The 14608-nt window shown below is 39.7% G+C and overlaps 1 protein-coding gene across 2 annotated transcripts in view; it reads right to left on the reverse strand.

Moving 5' to 3' along the window:
* IPO7 (importin 7) overlaps window positions 1-14608 on the reverse strand; it is a 34861-nt gene that overhangs the window by 19894 nt on the left and 359 nt on the right. The window contains exons 2-4 of one of the 2 annotated variants that reach the window (XM_039706805.1): window positions 6185-6266; window positions 4482-4635; window positions 4004-4162 (exon numbers count right to left, since the gene is read on the reverse strand). In XM_039706805.1, the coding sequence (XP_039562739.1) occupies window positions 4004-4162; window positions 4482-4635; window positions 6185-6266 (395 nt within the window). Of the gene's footprint in view, window positions 1-2226; window positions 2384-4003; window positions 4163-4481; window positions 4636-6184; window positions 6267-14608 lie in introns of those variants that run through there. The other variant, XM_039706806.1, reaches the window with a different exon arrangement.

The raw sequence follows: 14608 nt of genomic DNA on the forward strand, positions 1-14608 counted from the left end.
TAAATTGAAAAAGCTCACCTTGCCCCAGTGTAGGCACAAGTTGGTTGTATGACAGCTCATAACAACCTGTCACTTAAAGAAACCCCTAGCCAGTTCCTGTGACAGAATCGGAAATAAAGCCATAGCCAGATGGTGTTACAGATAAAAAATGCATTAATCACAGTTCACAATTTATCAAAATATTTGCAGAAGCTACATAGCTTCACTGACACTGGATAAAGCAAACTGAGGAGCCTCTCACAGCCTGCCACTGATGGCTCTCACATCTCACCATTTAATTTGCCCAAAGCCAACAATCTGATAAAGAAGGTGCCATTCCAGGCTGTGGGGCAGACTCTGAGCAGCCAACCATCCCTGAAGTAAAACCTCAGAGCTGCTATGGTAGGGACAGCCCACCAGCTTGCCCATGCTGAAAACAAGGCTCCACTTCCTTCCACCAACACTTCTACATTCCTGAAAGGAAACGAAGCCACATTTTGAAATCTCTGCCCCAGATTTTAACTTCTACACAAGAAACTCCTAATTGATTCAAGAGTTATCAGAGCAGAGCAGCATCTTTTCTATACTGGTGATGACAATCACAAGGTAAAATATCATTTTGTGATTGTACATTTATTTCTTGATTCAGCAATCAATACTTGTCAGATTCTTGGACCCCCGTGGGAGATCTCAGCGTTAGAGGATTGAGCTTTGGTTTGGTTTGTTTTTCCAACACATTTTTTGTAGACTTTTCACTAATATTAAATATCAATACTCAGTTTCCTAAACAGTGGCAATTTTCAGAATATAACAAGAAAAAGACTACTCAGTCTGCTGCCAGATGGCATGTTCTGTAAGAACAGAAACACTGAGCTCCAAAATCCTGTTCAATAATACAGTTTTCATGCATTTTCTGAACTAAAAACCCAAACATTAAGATTAAAAGTTGCTCAGGAAAATTCAGTTTCTAATTTTCTCCCTCCCAAAAAAAAAGGACTAGAAAAAATTATTATGCAAAGAGCAGCCATTTGATCTTGCTCATTGAATTTGAAGGAAAAAAAAAGTTAAAAGCTCCAAGATATTTATGTCCCACGTTAAGGAAAAAAAAATCAAAACTTAAATATTCCTACAATTCAGGCAGTAAAAACTTGATCAAAGTAATAACATCCCACAGATTCGTGTCCCACTAAACTGACTGAAACACTGAAATGTGCACATTCCTACATGATTGGTGACATGAAACTCACCCTTGCTGACTCCACCAGAAAGCTGAGCAAGCAGGAGCAGCTCCTGGCCTCAGCTGAAGTGTTTGATCAGCTGAGACTACAGACACACCTGGTGCCTTATCACACAGTGACTGCACTCAGATCCCTAAACATGGATGTATTCCTGTCCTCATAATGCACTACCACTGAACACTCCTTCATTTACAGCTCCCAGATCTCTGCAGCATATTTGGTTAAAGATCTTTAAGCTGAAAATCAAATGAGAATTGTTGCTTTTCTCTCCTAGCAGGACTTACAATTTTCAGCCACTAAGAAAACTCCCACTTGGGATTACAAAGATTTTTATGGCATTCCTGTAAAACTATTTTTGAGAAACTGACATTCACTGTTTTACACTGACTAATGCAAAAATCATTAAATTAGATGGAAATTTTTCCATGCAATATTTTAAATCAAGAACCTGAAACAGAAACGTTATACATTCCAACCCTTTGAAAAAGTTCTGAATTCCATCAGTTCCACTACTACAATTCCCTGACTCCAGGACTGTCCTTTTCTCTGACCAGCCAAGTGATCATAACAAAGTCACCTAACTAATTCTGAGCTCCCAACACTCCAGATTTCACACTCTGAAACCTTTCTATGGTTACTGTCACCAAGTACTAAAGTACAAATTGTTTAAAGGTTTAAACCTGATTTAAATAATAAATTCCTACAAAAGTCATGATTTTGAGCAGACTTTCTTACTGCTATCAATCCATATAAAACAACTAAACACCCTTTCTTTCTGAATTCAAACTTTTAACAAAGGCAGTCTTCCTGTAATTTTTACTTGAGAAGACACATGAGCCAGCATCTGCACAGCAAGTAGTCAAGAATACTTTCTAAGATTACATTTCCATCACCTTTGTGTAGTCCCACACACAATTGTACATGGTTACAATATACACAGAGTACAAAAAATAAACACCAATATATTAATTCTGCTGGTTTATATGAAGAAAGACCAGAAAGAACTTACTCATAGTTTTTCACAAGTTGATAAAGACAGAGAAGAATTCCAAGCCAACAAGCGCTATTGTCAGACTGGAGATAAAATCCAATTTTCTCCACAACTGCAGTCCAGCGACTTGGATAATCATACTTGATAATGTGGTGAATGCAAGTAGTAAGCTGCACTCTGGAAATCAAAGCACAACAATTAAAGAAGTTACTTGTATTATTTTAACAAAATTCTTGTAGTGTTGAAACAACACATACTATCCATACTTAGACTTCCTTTTTGCTTAGAAGGTTTAGGTTCTGTAGTTTCTGCTTAACATTCTACAAATTTCTACATGCTACACAAGCTGAAAACTGTTTTTCCATCTAGATTAATTCTACGTTTAGGATACACAGTGTGTGACAACGATGCTTAGCACGTGGGTGATCTTGGCTGGGGGAAAAATAAAAAAAGAAAGAAACCCAACAGGTAATTCACACAGAGGCTAAAACTGCACCAGGAAAATTCAGTTTCTAATTTTCTCCCTCCCAAAAAAAAAGGACTAGAAAAAATTATTATGCAAAGAGCAGCCATTTGATCTTGCTCATTGAATTTGAAGACAAAAAAAAGTTAAAAGCTCCAAGATATTTATGTCCCATGTTAAGGAAAAAAAAAAATCAAAACTTAAATATTCCTACAATTCAGGCAGTAAAAACTTGATCAAAGTAATAACATCCCACAGATTCGTGTCCCACTAAACTGACTGAAACACTGAAATGTGCACATTCCTACATGATTGGTGACATGAAACTCACCCTTGCTGACTCCACCAGAAAGCTGAGCAAGCAGGAGCAGCTCCTGGCCTCAGCTGAAGTGTTTGATCAGCTGAGACTACAGACACACCTGGTGCCTTATCACACAGTGACTGCACTCAGATCCCTAAACATGGATGTATTCCTGTCCTCATAATGCACTACCACTGAACACTCCTTCATTTACAGCTCCCAGATCTCTGCAGCATATTTGGTTAAAGATCTTTAAGCTGAAACTCAAGTGAGAATTGTTGCTTTTCCCTCCTTAGCAGGACTTACAATTTTCAGCCACTAAGAAAACTCCCACTTGGGATTACAAAGATTTTTATGGCATTCCTGTAAAACTATTTTTGAGAAACTGACATTCACTGTTTTACACTGACTAATGCAAAAATCATTAAATTAGATGGAAATTTTTCCATGCAATATTTTAAATCAAGAACCTGAAACAGAAACGTTATACATTCCAACACTTTGAAAAAGTTCTGAATTCCATCAGTTCCACTACTACAATTCCCTGACTCCAGGACTGTCCTTTTCTCTGACCAGCCAAGTGATCATAACAAAGTCACCTAACTAATTCTGAGCTCCCAACACTCCAGATTTCACACTCTGAAACCTTTCTATGGTTACTGTCACCAAGTACTAAAGTACAAATTGTTTAAAGGTTTAAACCTGATTTAAATAATAAATTCCTACAAAAGTCATGCTTTTGAGCAGACTTTCTTACTGCTATCAATCCATATAAAACAACTAAACACCCTTTCTTTCTGAATTCAAACTTTTAACAAAGGCAGTCTTCCTGTAATTTTTACTTGAGAAGACACATGAGCCAGCATCTGCACAGCAAGTAGTCAAGAATACTTTCTAAGATTACATTTCCATCACCTTTGCGCAGTCCCACACACAATTGTACATGGTTACAATATACACAGAGTACAAAAAATAAACACCAATATATTAATTCTGCTGGTTTATATGAAGAAAGACCAGAAAGAACTTACTCATAGTTTTTCACAAGTTGATAAAGACAGAGAAGAATTCCAAGCCAACAAGCGCTATTGTCAGACTGGAGATAAAATCCAATTTTCTCCACAACTGCAGTCCAGCGACTTGGATAATCATACTTGATAATGTGGTGAATGCAAGTAGTAAGCTGCACTCTGGAAATCAAAGCACAACAATTAAAGAAGTTACTTGTATTATTTTAACAAAATTCTTGTAGTGTTGAAACAACACATACTATCCATACTTAGACTTCCTTTTTGCTTAGAAGGTTTAGGTTCTGTAGTTTCTGCTTAACATTCTACAAATTTCTACATGCTACACAAGCTGAAAACTGTTTTTCCATCTAGATTAATTCTACGTTTAGGATACACAGTGTGTGACAACGATGCTTAGCACGTGGGTGATCTTGGCTGGGGGAAAAATAAAAAAAGAAAGAAACCCAACAGGTAATTCACACAGAGGCTAAAACTGCACCTGATCAGCTCAGGAGAGTGGATAATGGCTTCTACAATGTTCTCCCGGATGCAGTGTCTGTCCTCTTCTGGGATGGAGTAAGGTGGGATCTCCCCAGGAGCACTTTCACGGTCCGGCCAGTACTGGGTTATCATGTTTTTTAAGTAGATAACTCCTGTGAAACAAGAGTGGCAAATCAGCTGGCAGCCATTCAAAGCACAAAACAAACACACGTCTTGCAAGCAAATATTCCAAAAACATTGGCCCTTCCTAAGTAGGAAAAATCATGCAAGTTATGAACCCAATAATTTACTAAACTGATACTCTTCCACCCATTTAATATAAAAATACTACAGGAATTGCTTTTAGCTGTGATTCAGGTAAGCAGTTGTGAAACTATTTAGCAACACACTTCTGAAAAATCCATTATAATGATTTTCTCAAGATTTTCATTAAAACTAAAAAAGAAATCTGATCAATACTAATGACAACCTAAAACATCCCTTGTAAGCAAAAAAAAATATCTAATTAAGTTAGTGATACAGGAATGAATGCTAGAGAAACAGAGCTCCTTTATACCCAGGTTATGTGCTACAGCAATTTGTAGCAATCAGGCTCCTGGAACAAACCCTGCATTTACCATTTGGCAACCAAAACCAAACTGCTTGTGTGGCAGAATATAAATCACAGCACTTGGAAAAGTACTTACAACAGGCAACAGGAAATATAAAATGGCAAACTGGTAACAAAGTTACTGTTAATCTAATTCTACATAGGAGTCCATAAAGCAACTTCTCTTCCTAAATTTCATATGCACCTTTTGAAGATTCAGAAACCAGAGGGTTTCTGGAAGTGTCTGCAGAGGTCAAGAAACACTCAGCAGATTATTACAAGACTGAAGTAATAGAGACTTCAGCCAGCCCTCAGAGAGATTTATCAAGAATTGCTTTGCAAACACACACTGTTTGTAAGCTGGGCCTTGAATGAGCCATCCCCACTCTCCACAGGATGCTTTGGGGTTTAATTGGCTTGCACGGAGCAGAGTGAAACTTCACAGGTTTTCTTCAAACTTCTTTTTGCATGTTACACTTGTAGGGCAGTAACCTTTTTGAGTCATCATTTGACCAGTACTCCCAGCAGTAAGCTAAAAATTCAAGCTAAGTTTAGGCTACAGCTTAGAGTAGTTTACTACACAGAAGGTCCAAATAAGCAGTCCAGATCACACCCTTCTGCTCACCAGTCAGAAAACCCAATAAAGTATGTACTAAAAACCACTATCAAGTAATTAGAGAAGCATTAAGGTGATGTTTGGAGCTGTCAATAATCAACATCATTTTACTGATGGCTCACATGCAAATAAGCAGGGATCCAAAAAACATAATCTGTTTTCTTCCACTTAGTATGTTTAAAAACACTAGTGCTCCCAGTACAAGTTTAAATGACCTCCTTGGACCAAGTGCACCAGCATCATAAACCATTCTGCTTCCCCCAGGAATGTTCACTAGAGATAAAGGGGAAGAATCATTCAGGAGCCCGACACACCTTTTCTTTTTGTCTTCCTTACTCAGTGCATGGTACCAGATAATAGCTTGTGATGACTAACATGAGCAACTCCCGAGTGCTTGACATTAAAACCATTAGAATTCTTTAACAGTAACTGCATGTGTACTTGTGTGTATGCACCATTTGAGTAGATACAATGACAAAAATATTTGAAAACTTGCCTGCCTGTCTCACTGGTAAATCCAGTTGCTCGGACATAGTGATCTGAAGCAGAGTTGAAACAAAGTTCACTGACTTATGAGCCTATGGAGAGGGGAAGAAAAAAAAAAGAGTTAAGTTTTAGAATACTTCCATTAAGTTTTACAATATCTTTATAATGATGTAATGCAATCAATAGAATACCAGCAATTCAGCCAGTTGCACAGGAGTCAGCTAATCAGCCAAAGCATTCCAAAGTTTTGCGCTCACTGTATTTTGAAGACAGCAAGGGCGAGGAAAAACCCTACTGTTTAAGGTAACAGAGCTGAAGAATTCACTGAACAGGAATCAGCCTTCCACAGTCACCAAACATGTTCCCCACTCAGAACAAACACTTGAAGCAAGAGCACCTGAATAGCCCAAAAAACCCAAGCGCAGCACATTTACAGTGACCTTTAGCAAGGTATGAGTTCATTAGAAAATAAGCTAAGAAACAGATGGGAACTATGTTTTAAAACTAAGTCCAAGTCCTACTTCATCTTTCTGAAAAATCAGTTTCAAGGGACCACTGATGCACTACTGCAGCAGCTGTCCAGAGAACCACACCACAGCAAAGCAACAGCAGGGAGATCCAAATGGAGACACATCCACACAGCAACAACTTCCCAAGGATTTGCAGGAGTTTCATTTACAATGAAAACAAAAAATATTTTTTTCTTACCATGAGAACTGTCACTGACACACTAAGGACTGGATTGTATTTTCAATGAGGAAACAAACTTTAATGTTACTATAACACCCTTACTCATCTTTCCCAAGCATCAAGAACTCCAGACAATAAATTAATTTTGCTGGGAAAAGTGAGTTGCAACCCTTAAAAGCTAACTCTTAAAGCTAGTCTTAAATGAAACCAAACATAATTTTCCTTGAGACAGAGAGTCCATGGACATGAGTTACAGTGGGAAATCCCTCTTTTACGCATGGAGCAAAAATTCACAAGGGAGGCCAAGGCCTGGAACACTTATCCACAATGGCTGTGGGACATCATCCTTAGAGATATTCTGTTGGACAAGTCCTGATCTACCTCATCCAACTTCCAAACAGCTTTGCTGTTCTGCTTTCTCTTCACTTACATTTCAATGCTATTTCCTGCGTTCTTTGCATTCCCCTATCAAAGACAAGTGCATAGATCCACATAATTTAACCTGTTGAACTCTTAGGAAAACACCTCTTACCCACCTGTTACTTTCAAAACCATCGAAATTACACACACTATGAAAACCAAATGGCTGCCCCAAATACTGCAGCAACTTCATATCATAAAGAGAAATAATCAGAAGTTATCCTTCCATTCCTTTAGTACACCAAAAACTCTTCTGACAGTATGAAATGATGTCAAGATTCCTCCTAAATGCGTCATGCTGCTCAGCTCAGTCCTACAGTACTAGAATGTTCTCTTCAACTTTCATTTTCCTAGCAAGTATCTCCAATAGGCTCCAGTATAAACAAGTGTGAAAGGGACAGCCTGGGACATGACCCTGGTACTCAGACTTGGTTAATGCAGCAGGTTCTCTACCTCCTGTTTTTTAAAACAGATTTCAAATGAAGAACAAACTTGACTTCAGAATCTGCCCAAAATGTTAGAACACTGCTGTACACATCCTGTGCACTAAAACTCTACAGGATCCAGAGCACCCAGAAGCATTTGGCCCCACTGAAATGTTTATTTACAGAGCATGGTTTGATGAACTGAGAGTAACTGACACTGCAATATGAGCACACGTCCTGCTGACCCATGTCCCTCTGATATTCCCCACGTCCTCAAGAAGCAAACACACTTGCAAATGAAAAAAAAAACCAAAGAAAAGCAACAACAACAACAAAATTGTCCTCAACTGCCAAGTAGTGGTTGAATAAATAAATTTCAAATAAAATTTACTAGTCAGGTTTGATTTCTCCTCCAGCCCCAGGCCCGTTAAGTTGCTCCTTCCTTAAGGAACATTAATAGACACAGAGTCCTGCAGCACATTCCCAATGACATCAGACCCTAATTCAGCACAGCACTCAATTATATGCTTAACATTAATGGCAGAGGAAGTGCTCCTGTGTTTAACGTGTCCTGAACCTGAAGAAAGCTTTCAGTTTCAATAACCTTTAACTCACCTACAGTAAGGTCATATTAGTCTGCATAAAATGGACTTAGAAGTGCAAACTGATTTCTTTCGACAAGGGCTATAAGCTTAACAGATACCTTTTCTGTAGTGAAAATTTGCAATGTTTGCAAAGTCAGAAGCATTTAATGCTATAATTTAAAAAAGGATGGATTACTTTCCCTTTCCCATAATAAATGACTGCTACTCTTGGAATAAAAACCATCCACTTCAGCAACAAATATGGAAATAATGCTTAAGAGCTACTAATGAAGTGACGGGAAAACCCCAAGAAATTAAATTAAAAAATCTTATGTCTTAAAAGAAACAAAAAATAGACAGCAGTGTACAAAACTGCCACACACTGATATGTAATAAAATACCAAAGAATGTTTTCTTCATTTACAAAGACAGGACTGAGCCTGTGCCTATAGCAGGCTACAGAAGCTCCCCAGAAGTATCAATTGTGTTAGTATATGGGATTAATATATTTTCATTGGGTTCTTTGAACTATAGCAAGCTTTAAGGGACAAAACTGAAACATCTACACCATTATCTGTCTGGTTTCTTAAAAATCTTACAAGTATCATCCTTATTAGCATCTGAAGCATCAGACTCCAACCAACCAGGAGGATGAGCTGCTTTATCACCTTTGGTGGTTCAAAGCAGATTCAGCCAAGATATAATCTGTGCTTTTAATACAAGTAAAATACCTTGCACTTGCCAATCAAAGCCTGCTCTTAATCCTCTCCGTTAAGACCTACATTCACACGGAGCTACATTAACACTTCCATGCATTCTCTGTGGAATGTAAAGGACTCCCAAACTCTTCAATGACCTCCTTCCCAAGGCACTGAAAGGAAGGTGACTGCAGAGACTGAGCTGTAAGGATGAGTAGGGATGGTTCCATGAAGATGAGGGTGTACTGAATGCTCAAATAAAACACTAAGTACTACAATCACCTCTCATTGCTCTGCTTCACTCTTAAAAAGAACATCTGATGTTTTACTGGCACTTGGAGAAAAACAACTGGACCTAAAATAAGACACCACCATAGGTGCCTTTTTGTATCCACAGCATTAAAAAATACTGAATCCACATCTTTTTCAGCTATTTCCATCTTTAATAATTTTACTCCCCCAAGAGGGCTGCCTCTCTGGACAACATGCTCCTCTTCACTGACTGCACTGATAAAAAAAAACAACCAGACTAAAACCCACACCTATTTTGCTTCAGTTTTGAACTAAAATTAGGATTTCACACTGGCCACTATCACATATTCTAAATTGCATAAAGAAAAGAAAATTTTTAAGACTTTAAAGTTTGATATTGGTAAAATTTTGACTTTTATTCTCTTGCTCCTTGTTAATATGTACCATTTAAAAGTAAACATTAAAATTAGAGAACTACAGTATTATTTTAAAAATAGTTCTGTCACATAAGTCAGTCTTCCAGCACTTAACTCAGCATTTAAAGAAAAACAAAACCAAAACTCATCTCAAGTCCTTCCCCCTTACAAAAGGTCCAACATGCCATGTCACTGGTATGACTTTGCTGTCTAAGAGCCAAAGAATTCAGGGACTTTTCCCAAGAGCAATCTTTGCTATGCAGCCTGGCTAGCTGAGGAATGTGTTCTATCAGGCCACAAACCTTGCACCACTGTCTGCTAACACCAACCTTTTTACACATTGCAGTTTCTCCTAGCAGGGTTGCTTTGTTCAACATGTGCTAAAAGAGACTTTTGAGAAAAGTGTTATACCAGCTGCAAAGTCCAAAAGAAGAATGAAGTTCAAAGTTAACATGGAAGAGACCATTTCATGGCATGTGAACTATGAATAGTTAATTACAACGTGGAAAAGCACTTTTCCTCCAGTAATGATACTCACTGCAGTATCTTAAATGAATCTTTAATGCTGGAATATTCATCTCTCACACAAAGCCTGCATGCCTCTAAATCATAAAACCAAGTTTCATCTTGGGTAAAAAGACATTCTTTTCAGACATCAGGAAGCTGACATACCATAACAAACACTCTACAATAGGCACCTCCTTTACTGCTGCCCAAAAAAGCAGAACAGATGAGCAACACTTACTTAATGCTGCTGAACTGGAACCCCAGGTTATTTATATAGCTATTCAAAGCAGCACACATGTGAAGAAAGGCTAACATTTTAAAAATAAAGTAGATTTTTTAAAAAAAGCAATTCAATGCTTTTCCTCCATTCTAATTTTGGGGGAAAAAAATCTACATGCAATTTTTGATCTGGGCCACAGCAGGACTGGGTGCATGTAACTCTTGCACTGAGATGAAACTGTTTTCTTATAGAAAGGTAAGGTCAGGAGATGTAAGGCCACGCTGAATCAGCAAACTGCCCTGTAGCACTCTTTTAATTCTTTTTTAAGAACTCAGCAGGTGTGGAAGTCGTTCTGACCTCAGGTTTTTTTTTTTGCAAGCCAGTTCTGCCACCTCTTATGCAGCTACAATGTATATGCAAACCTAGTTTAACGTCCACAAAAGATACACACACACTTACAGTTCCTGCAAACATCCCTGTCTGCTCCTTTCATCACTGTCTGCAAGTTTGCAGGACTCTTTGCTCCACTGACTGAGGAAAAAGCAATGTGCTCCTAGCACAGGCTTGCCAGGCACACACAGGAACTATTTGCTAAATCATGAGAAAGTGACAAGTGGCCCTTTCTGCTCGGATTTTATCTCCTGCTGGGAAACTTCTTCCCAGTGGAGCCAAGGCACCCTCGGTTCCTTACTGCCCCCAAGGGGATTCCTGGTGTTGGACCAGCCTTGGCACATGCAGCTGAAAACACCCAAAGCTCTCCTCATCTAGCACGCACCAGAATATACAGATGGGAGATGAGGGAAGTGAAAGTACAGAAGTACTTCGGGTAAAATGTCACACCAACAAGTTCAAAAGAAACCCCATGATCTGATAATCAAAGCCAAGAAACTCATGCTCTGTTCTTTTTCTTACACTACAATACAGAGCTGTAGATGTTACACATGCAAACCATGTCAGAAAAAGTTTTAAAAAATTTCAATCTAGAGGTAACACATAAACACCTTGCCCAATCTATAGCATTCCAGCATTTGAAAAATCCTGTCTGAAAGACTCCATGTAAGAAGCTTGCTTCTTATCCTTTGACAACCTTCCACTCCTAAACTCTCCGCAGCTAAGAGTCCAATCATTTCATGTAACCACTCCATCCTTCTGACATTTGTAGCAATTAAGGAGGCAGTGAAAGGACTGAACCAGGCCCTACTGCACTGTTAAATCAATGGTGATGGTGGCCAGCCAACAGGAATTCCTCTTTATCCTTTCCCTGTCACTCACATTAGAACACAAAAAACCTTAAATGTAACTTCTGAAAGTCAGGATGTCTTCCTAAGCAAACTCTGTTGAGCTCTGACTTACAAAAAATTATGAGTTATAGGGGATTGCACCTTTTTTCCCCCTAAACATTGTCAGACACAAAAACTGGGTTGTTAGTCTAAAAAGAAGTCTTAGTAGCTCACACACAGAGGTGAATCTTAGAGACTTACAAGACATATCACAATGAAGTTACAAATTCCCTGGAATTACAAAGAACAAACCTGCAAGGAAAGTATTATCTAGCAACTGCACCTTTATAAATACGTTGATATTAGAAGATGAAACAACGCTCTGTATTGTTTTCAGAGTGTCATTCCATAGGTGCATAGTTAAAAATAACTATTTTCATCACAATTTCTGAGAAACTCTTTATACATGAAGCACAAAGACTATTTCAAAAGGCAGCAATGCCTTCCTGCTGCTTTCCAGTAGCTTAATTGAAGAGTCTGGTTCTAAGTTCAGGTAAAACACAGCTTTTTCCTGTGAGACAGGGACAGAGATGGGTGAACACCCCAGGGTACCCCATCAGCTAAAAAGGCTGAGATGCAAGAGCCAGTGATCTCATTCCCCATAACTTCTTTTCACAGTGAGAAAAGTAAAGACAAGGAGACCAAAATACTTGCTTTTTAACATGATCTCAACTCTGAAAGTTCTCACAGCCTTTTACGGGCAGGCAATACAACCTGATAAAACTTAGTGAAAGGAGAAATAAAGCATAGAATAATTCACGACATAGCCAAGGTCAAAGGAAAAATAACAGAGCCTGGACAAATCAAGAATCATACTCTCCAGACCCCTTCTCCAGGAGAACTTTGTTGACTGATAGGATATGGTGAAGAGAGATCCAAATACTTGGTTAACTCTTACCTACTTAGATATCTCTTGCACTAATCAGGAATATCAATTACTGACTGATGCACATTCTTTTCTGCTAAGGTAAAATGACCACTCTGCTGAAAGCCAGTCTCATCAGCTCAACAGAGGCACTTCTGACAAATTAAAGTAAACTGAAAGGTCAACCAAGGACAACTACTAAGCTACAAAAACACCTGTGCAGCTTGGCCAGGTACGAGAACAGTGTTCACTGCTGCTGTGATCTCATCCTTACAGAGAATGAGACCCTCAGAACTGTAATTAGGTATTAACTGGTAACAGAATTGCCCTAACATTCAACAAATTCAGACCAGCATCCTGCAAGAAAATGCATAGCTGACTCCAATAAACCTAAGTAAAACCAAGACCATGCATATGAATGAAGCTGAATCTATGTGTAAGTGCTTGCAGACTTCTGGGTTAGCACATATTTTTATCACAAAATATCTGTGAAAGATTAGTGATGCTCCACTTCCCACAACAAAGAATTTTTACACAGTGGTTCAGTAATATCTGGTGTTTTTAAAGGGGCACAACTATTCAGATTTTATGCCAATTTAGCACTTGTGTAGTACACGATGGACTGTGGGGTTTTGATTCCAAAGTGAGAACAAAAGCCAGTGGCCAGCGAGCACGATCCTTCCTGCAAGAGTTTGCCACTTGCTGAAGACCCAACCGGCAGAGAACGTTAACTTCCTGCACCTTCAGCAACTCAATACCTGCAGAAAAGAACTAAGATAGATTTCAAGCAAGTTACTAGATATAAATATTGAAATCCATTAAACACACCAAAAAATGCATTTTGGGGCCAGCTTAAGATTTCATAGATATTACTGTCTTTATAGGCCATCATATTTTTTGCATTTTTGATTTAAATAACCAACACTAACATACTCTGTTAACAGAGTACATGGAAAAGACAAGCAATTACTTCATACAACTCTCAATTAGCCATTGAGTAATTTCAGAGCTATCTATTGCAAAGGTACCTAATATTTATTTGCCAATCACTTATTAAATAACATGCCAGAATCACTTTTTAATTTTCTGAGAAGCTTTTCCTTTAGTTTTTTAAATTTTCTCCACTGCCAGCAGAACACTTGGCCCACCTTTATCTAAGCTCTGCTGAACATCTGTTGCATTGCATGAGTATTGTCAGGCCCAAAGTCTGCTTAAGAGCAACAAGGAAAAACGTTTGTGGAAAAAGCCAACTAAAGGCACCACAAGAGCTGCCACGCAGGCTTATCCTTCACCTCCTCCATCAAGACATCCTCTTTTCTCTGGGTCAAACACTAAAACACTTCTGTTCTGCAAATGTCTACAAGCCCCGTGGCTGTGTTTCATCATGAAGTTTTCATCTACCAGGTGAGGTTAAGCAGAATTAAAATATAATCTTTTTCCAAACCTGTAAGTGCCTGGAACCGGGAGCTGCTGGGATTTTACATCCGAGTCTGGCAGGTGAGTGCAGTGCAAGGGATGACACACCCGGGCTGGGAGCCCCGTCTGCCCCCGTCCCTGGGACACGTGTCTATACACCCAGGGAGCACGCCCACCCCGCCAGCCCTGCTGAACCCGGAGCCCACGGGATCTGGAACACCAAACACCGCCAGGCTGCCAGATCCCATTCTCAGCTCAGCCCAGGCCATCAGATTTGATTGTGAACTCAGCCCAGGCCACTCTTACAGGCTGCACGGCTTGCGGAGCGATGGGGCTCTCGCTGCCTCCTTCCCCGCTGACAAATTAGTGCTTTCAACACCCAAAGACTGATGTCGCTTAAATGGTCCCAGGCAGAGCTGCGTCCAGCCGGAGCCACCGAGGGCCTGCACAAGGGCGGTTTTAAACCCCCTCCGCGGATCACCCTTTTCCCGGCTGAGCACGGAGACAATGGAGGCAATTTGTTACCGCCGAGAGAGGCACGGGGGCCTCGGCCGCTTTCTGCCGCTGCCCCCCGCCCGAGCAGCCCCGCCCGGCCCGGCGCGGCCCCGCTGCCATGTGCGGGGACAATGCACGCCGGGCCCGGCCCGCGCCCGGCGGGAAG

The sequence above is a fragment of the Passer montanus genome, unplaced genomic scaffold (assembly GCF_014805655.1).
Source record: "Passer montanus isolate IOZ18808 unplaced genomic scaffold, ASM1480565v1 scaffold2, whole genome shotgun sequence".
Classification (NCBI taxonomy): domain Eukaryota; kingdom Metazoa; phylum Chordata; class Aves; order Passeriformes; family Passeridae; genus Passer; species Passer montanus.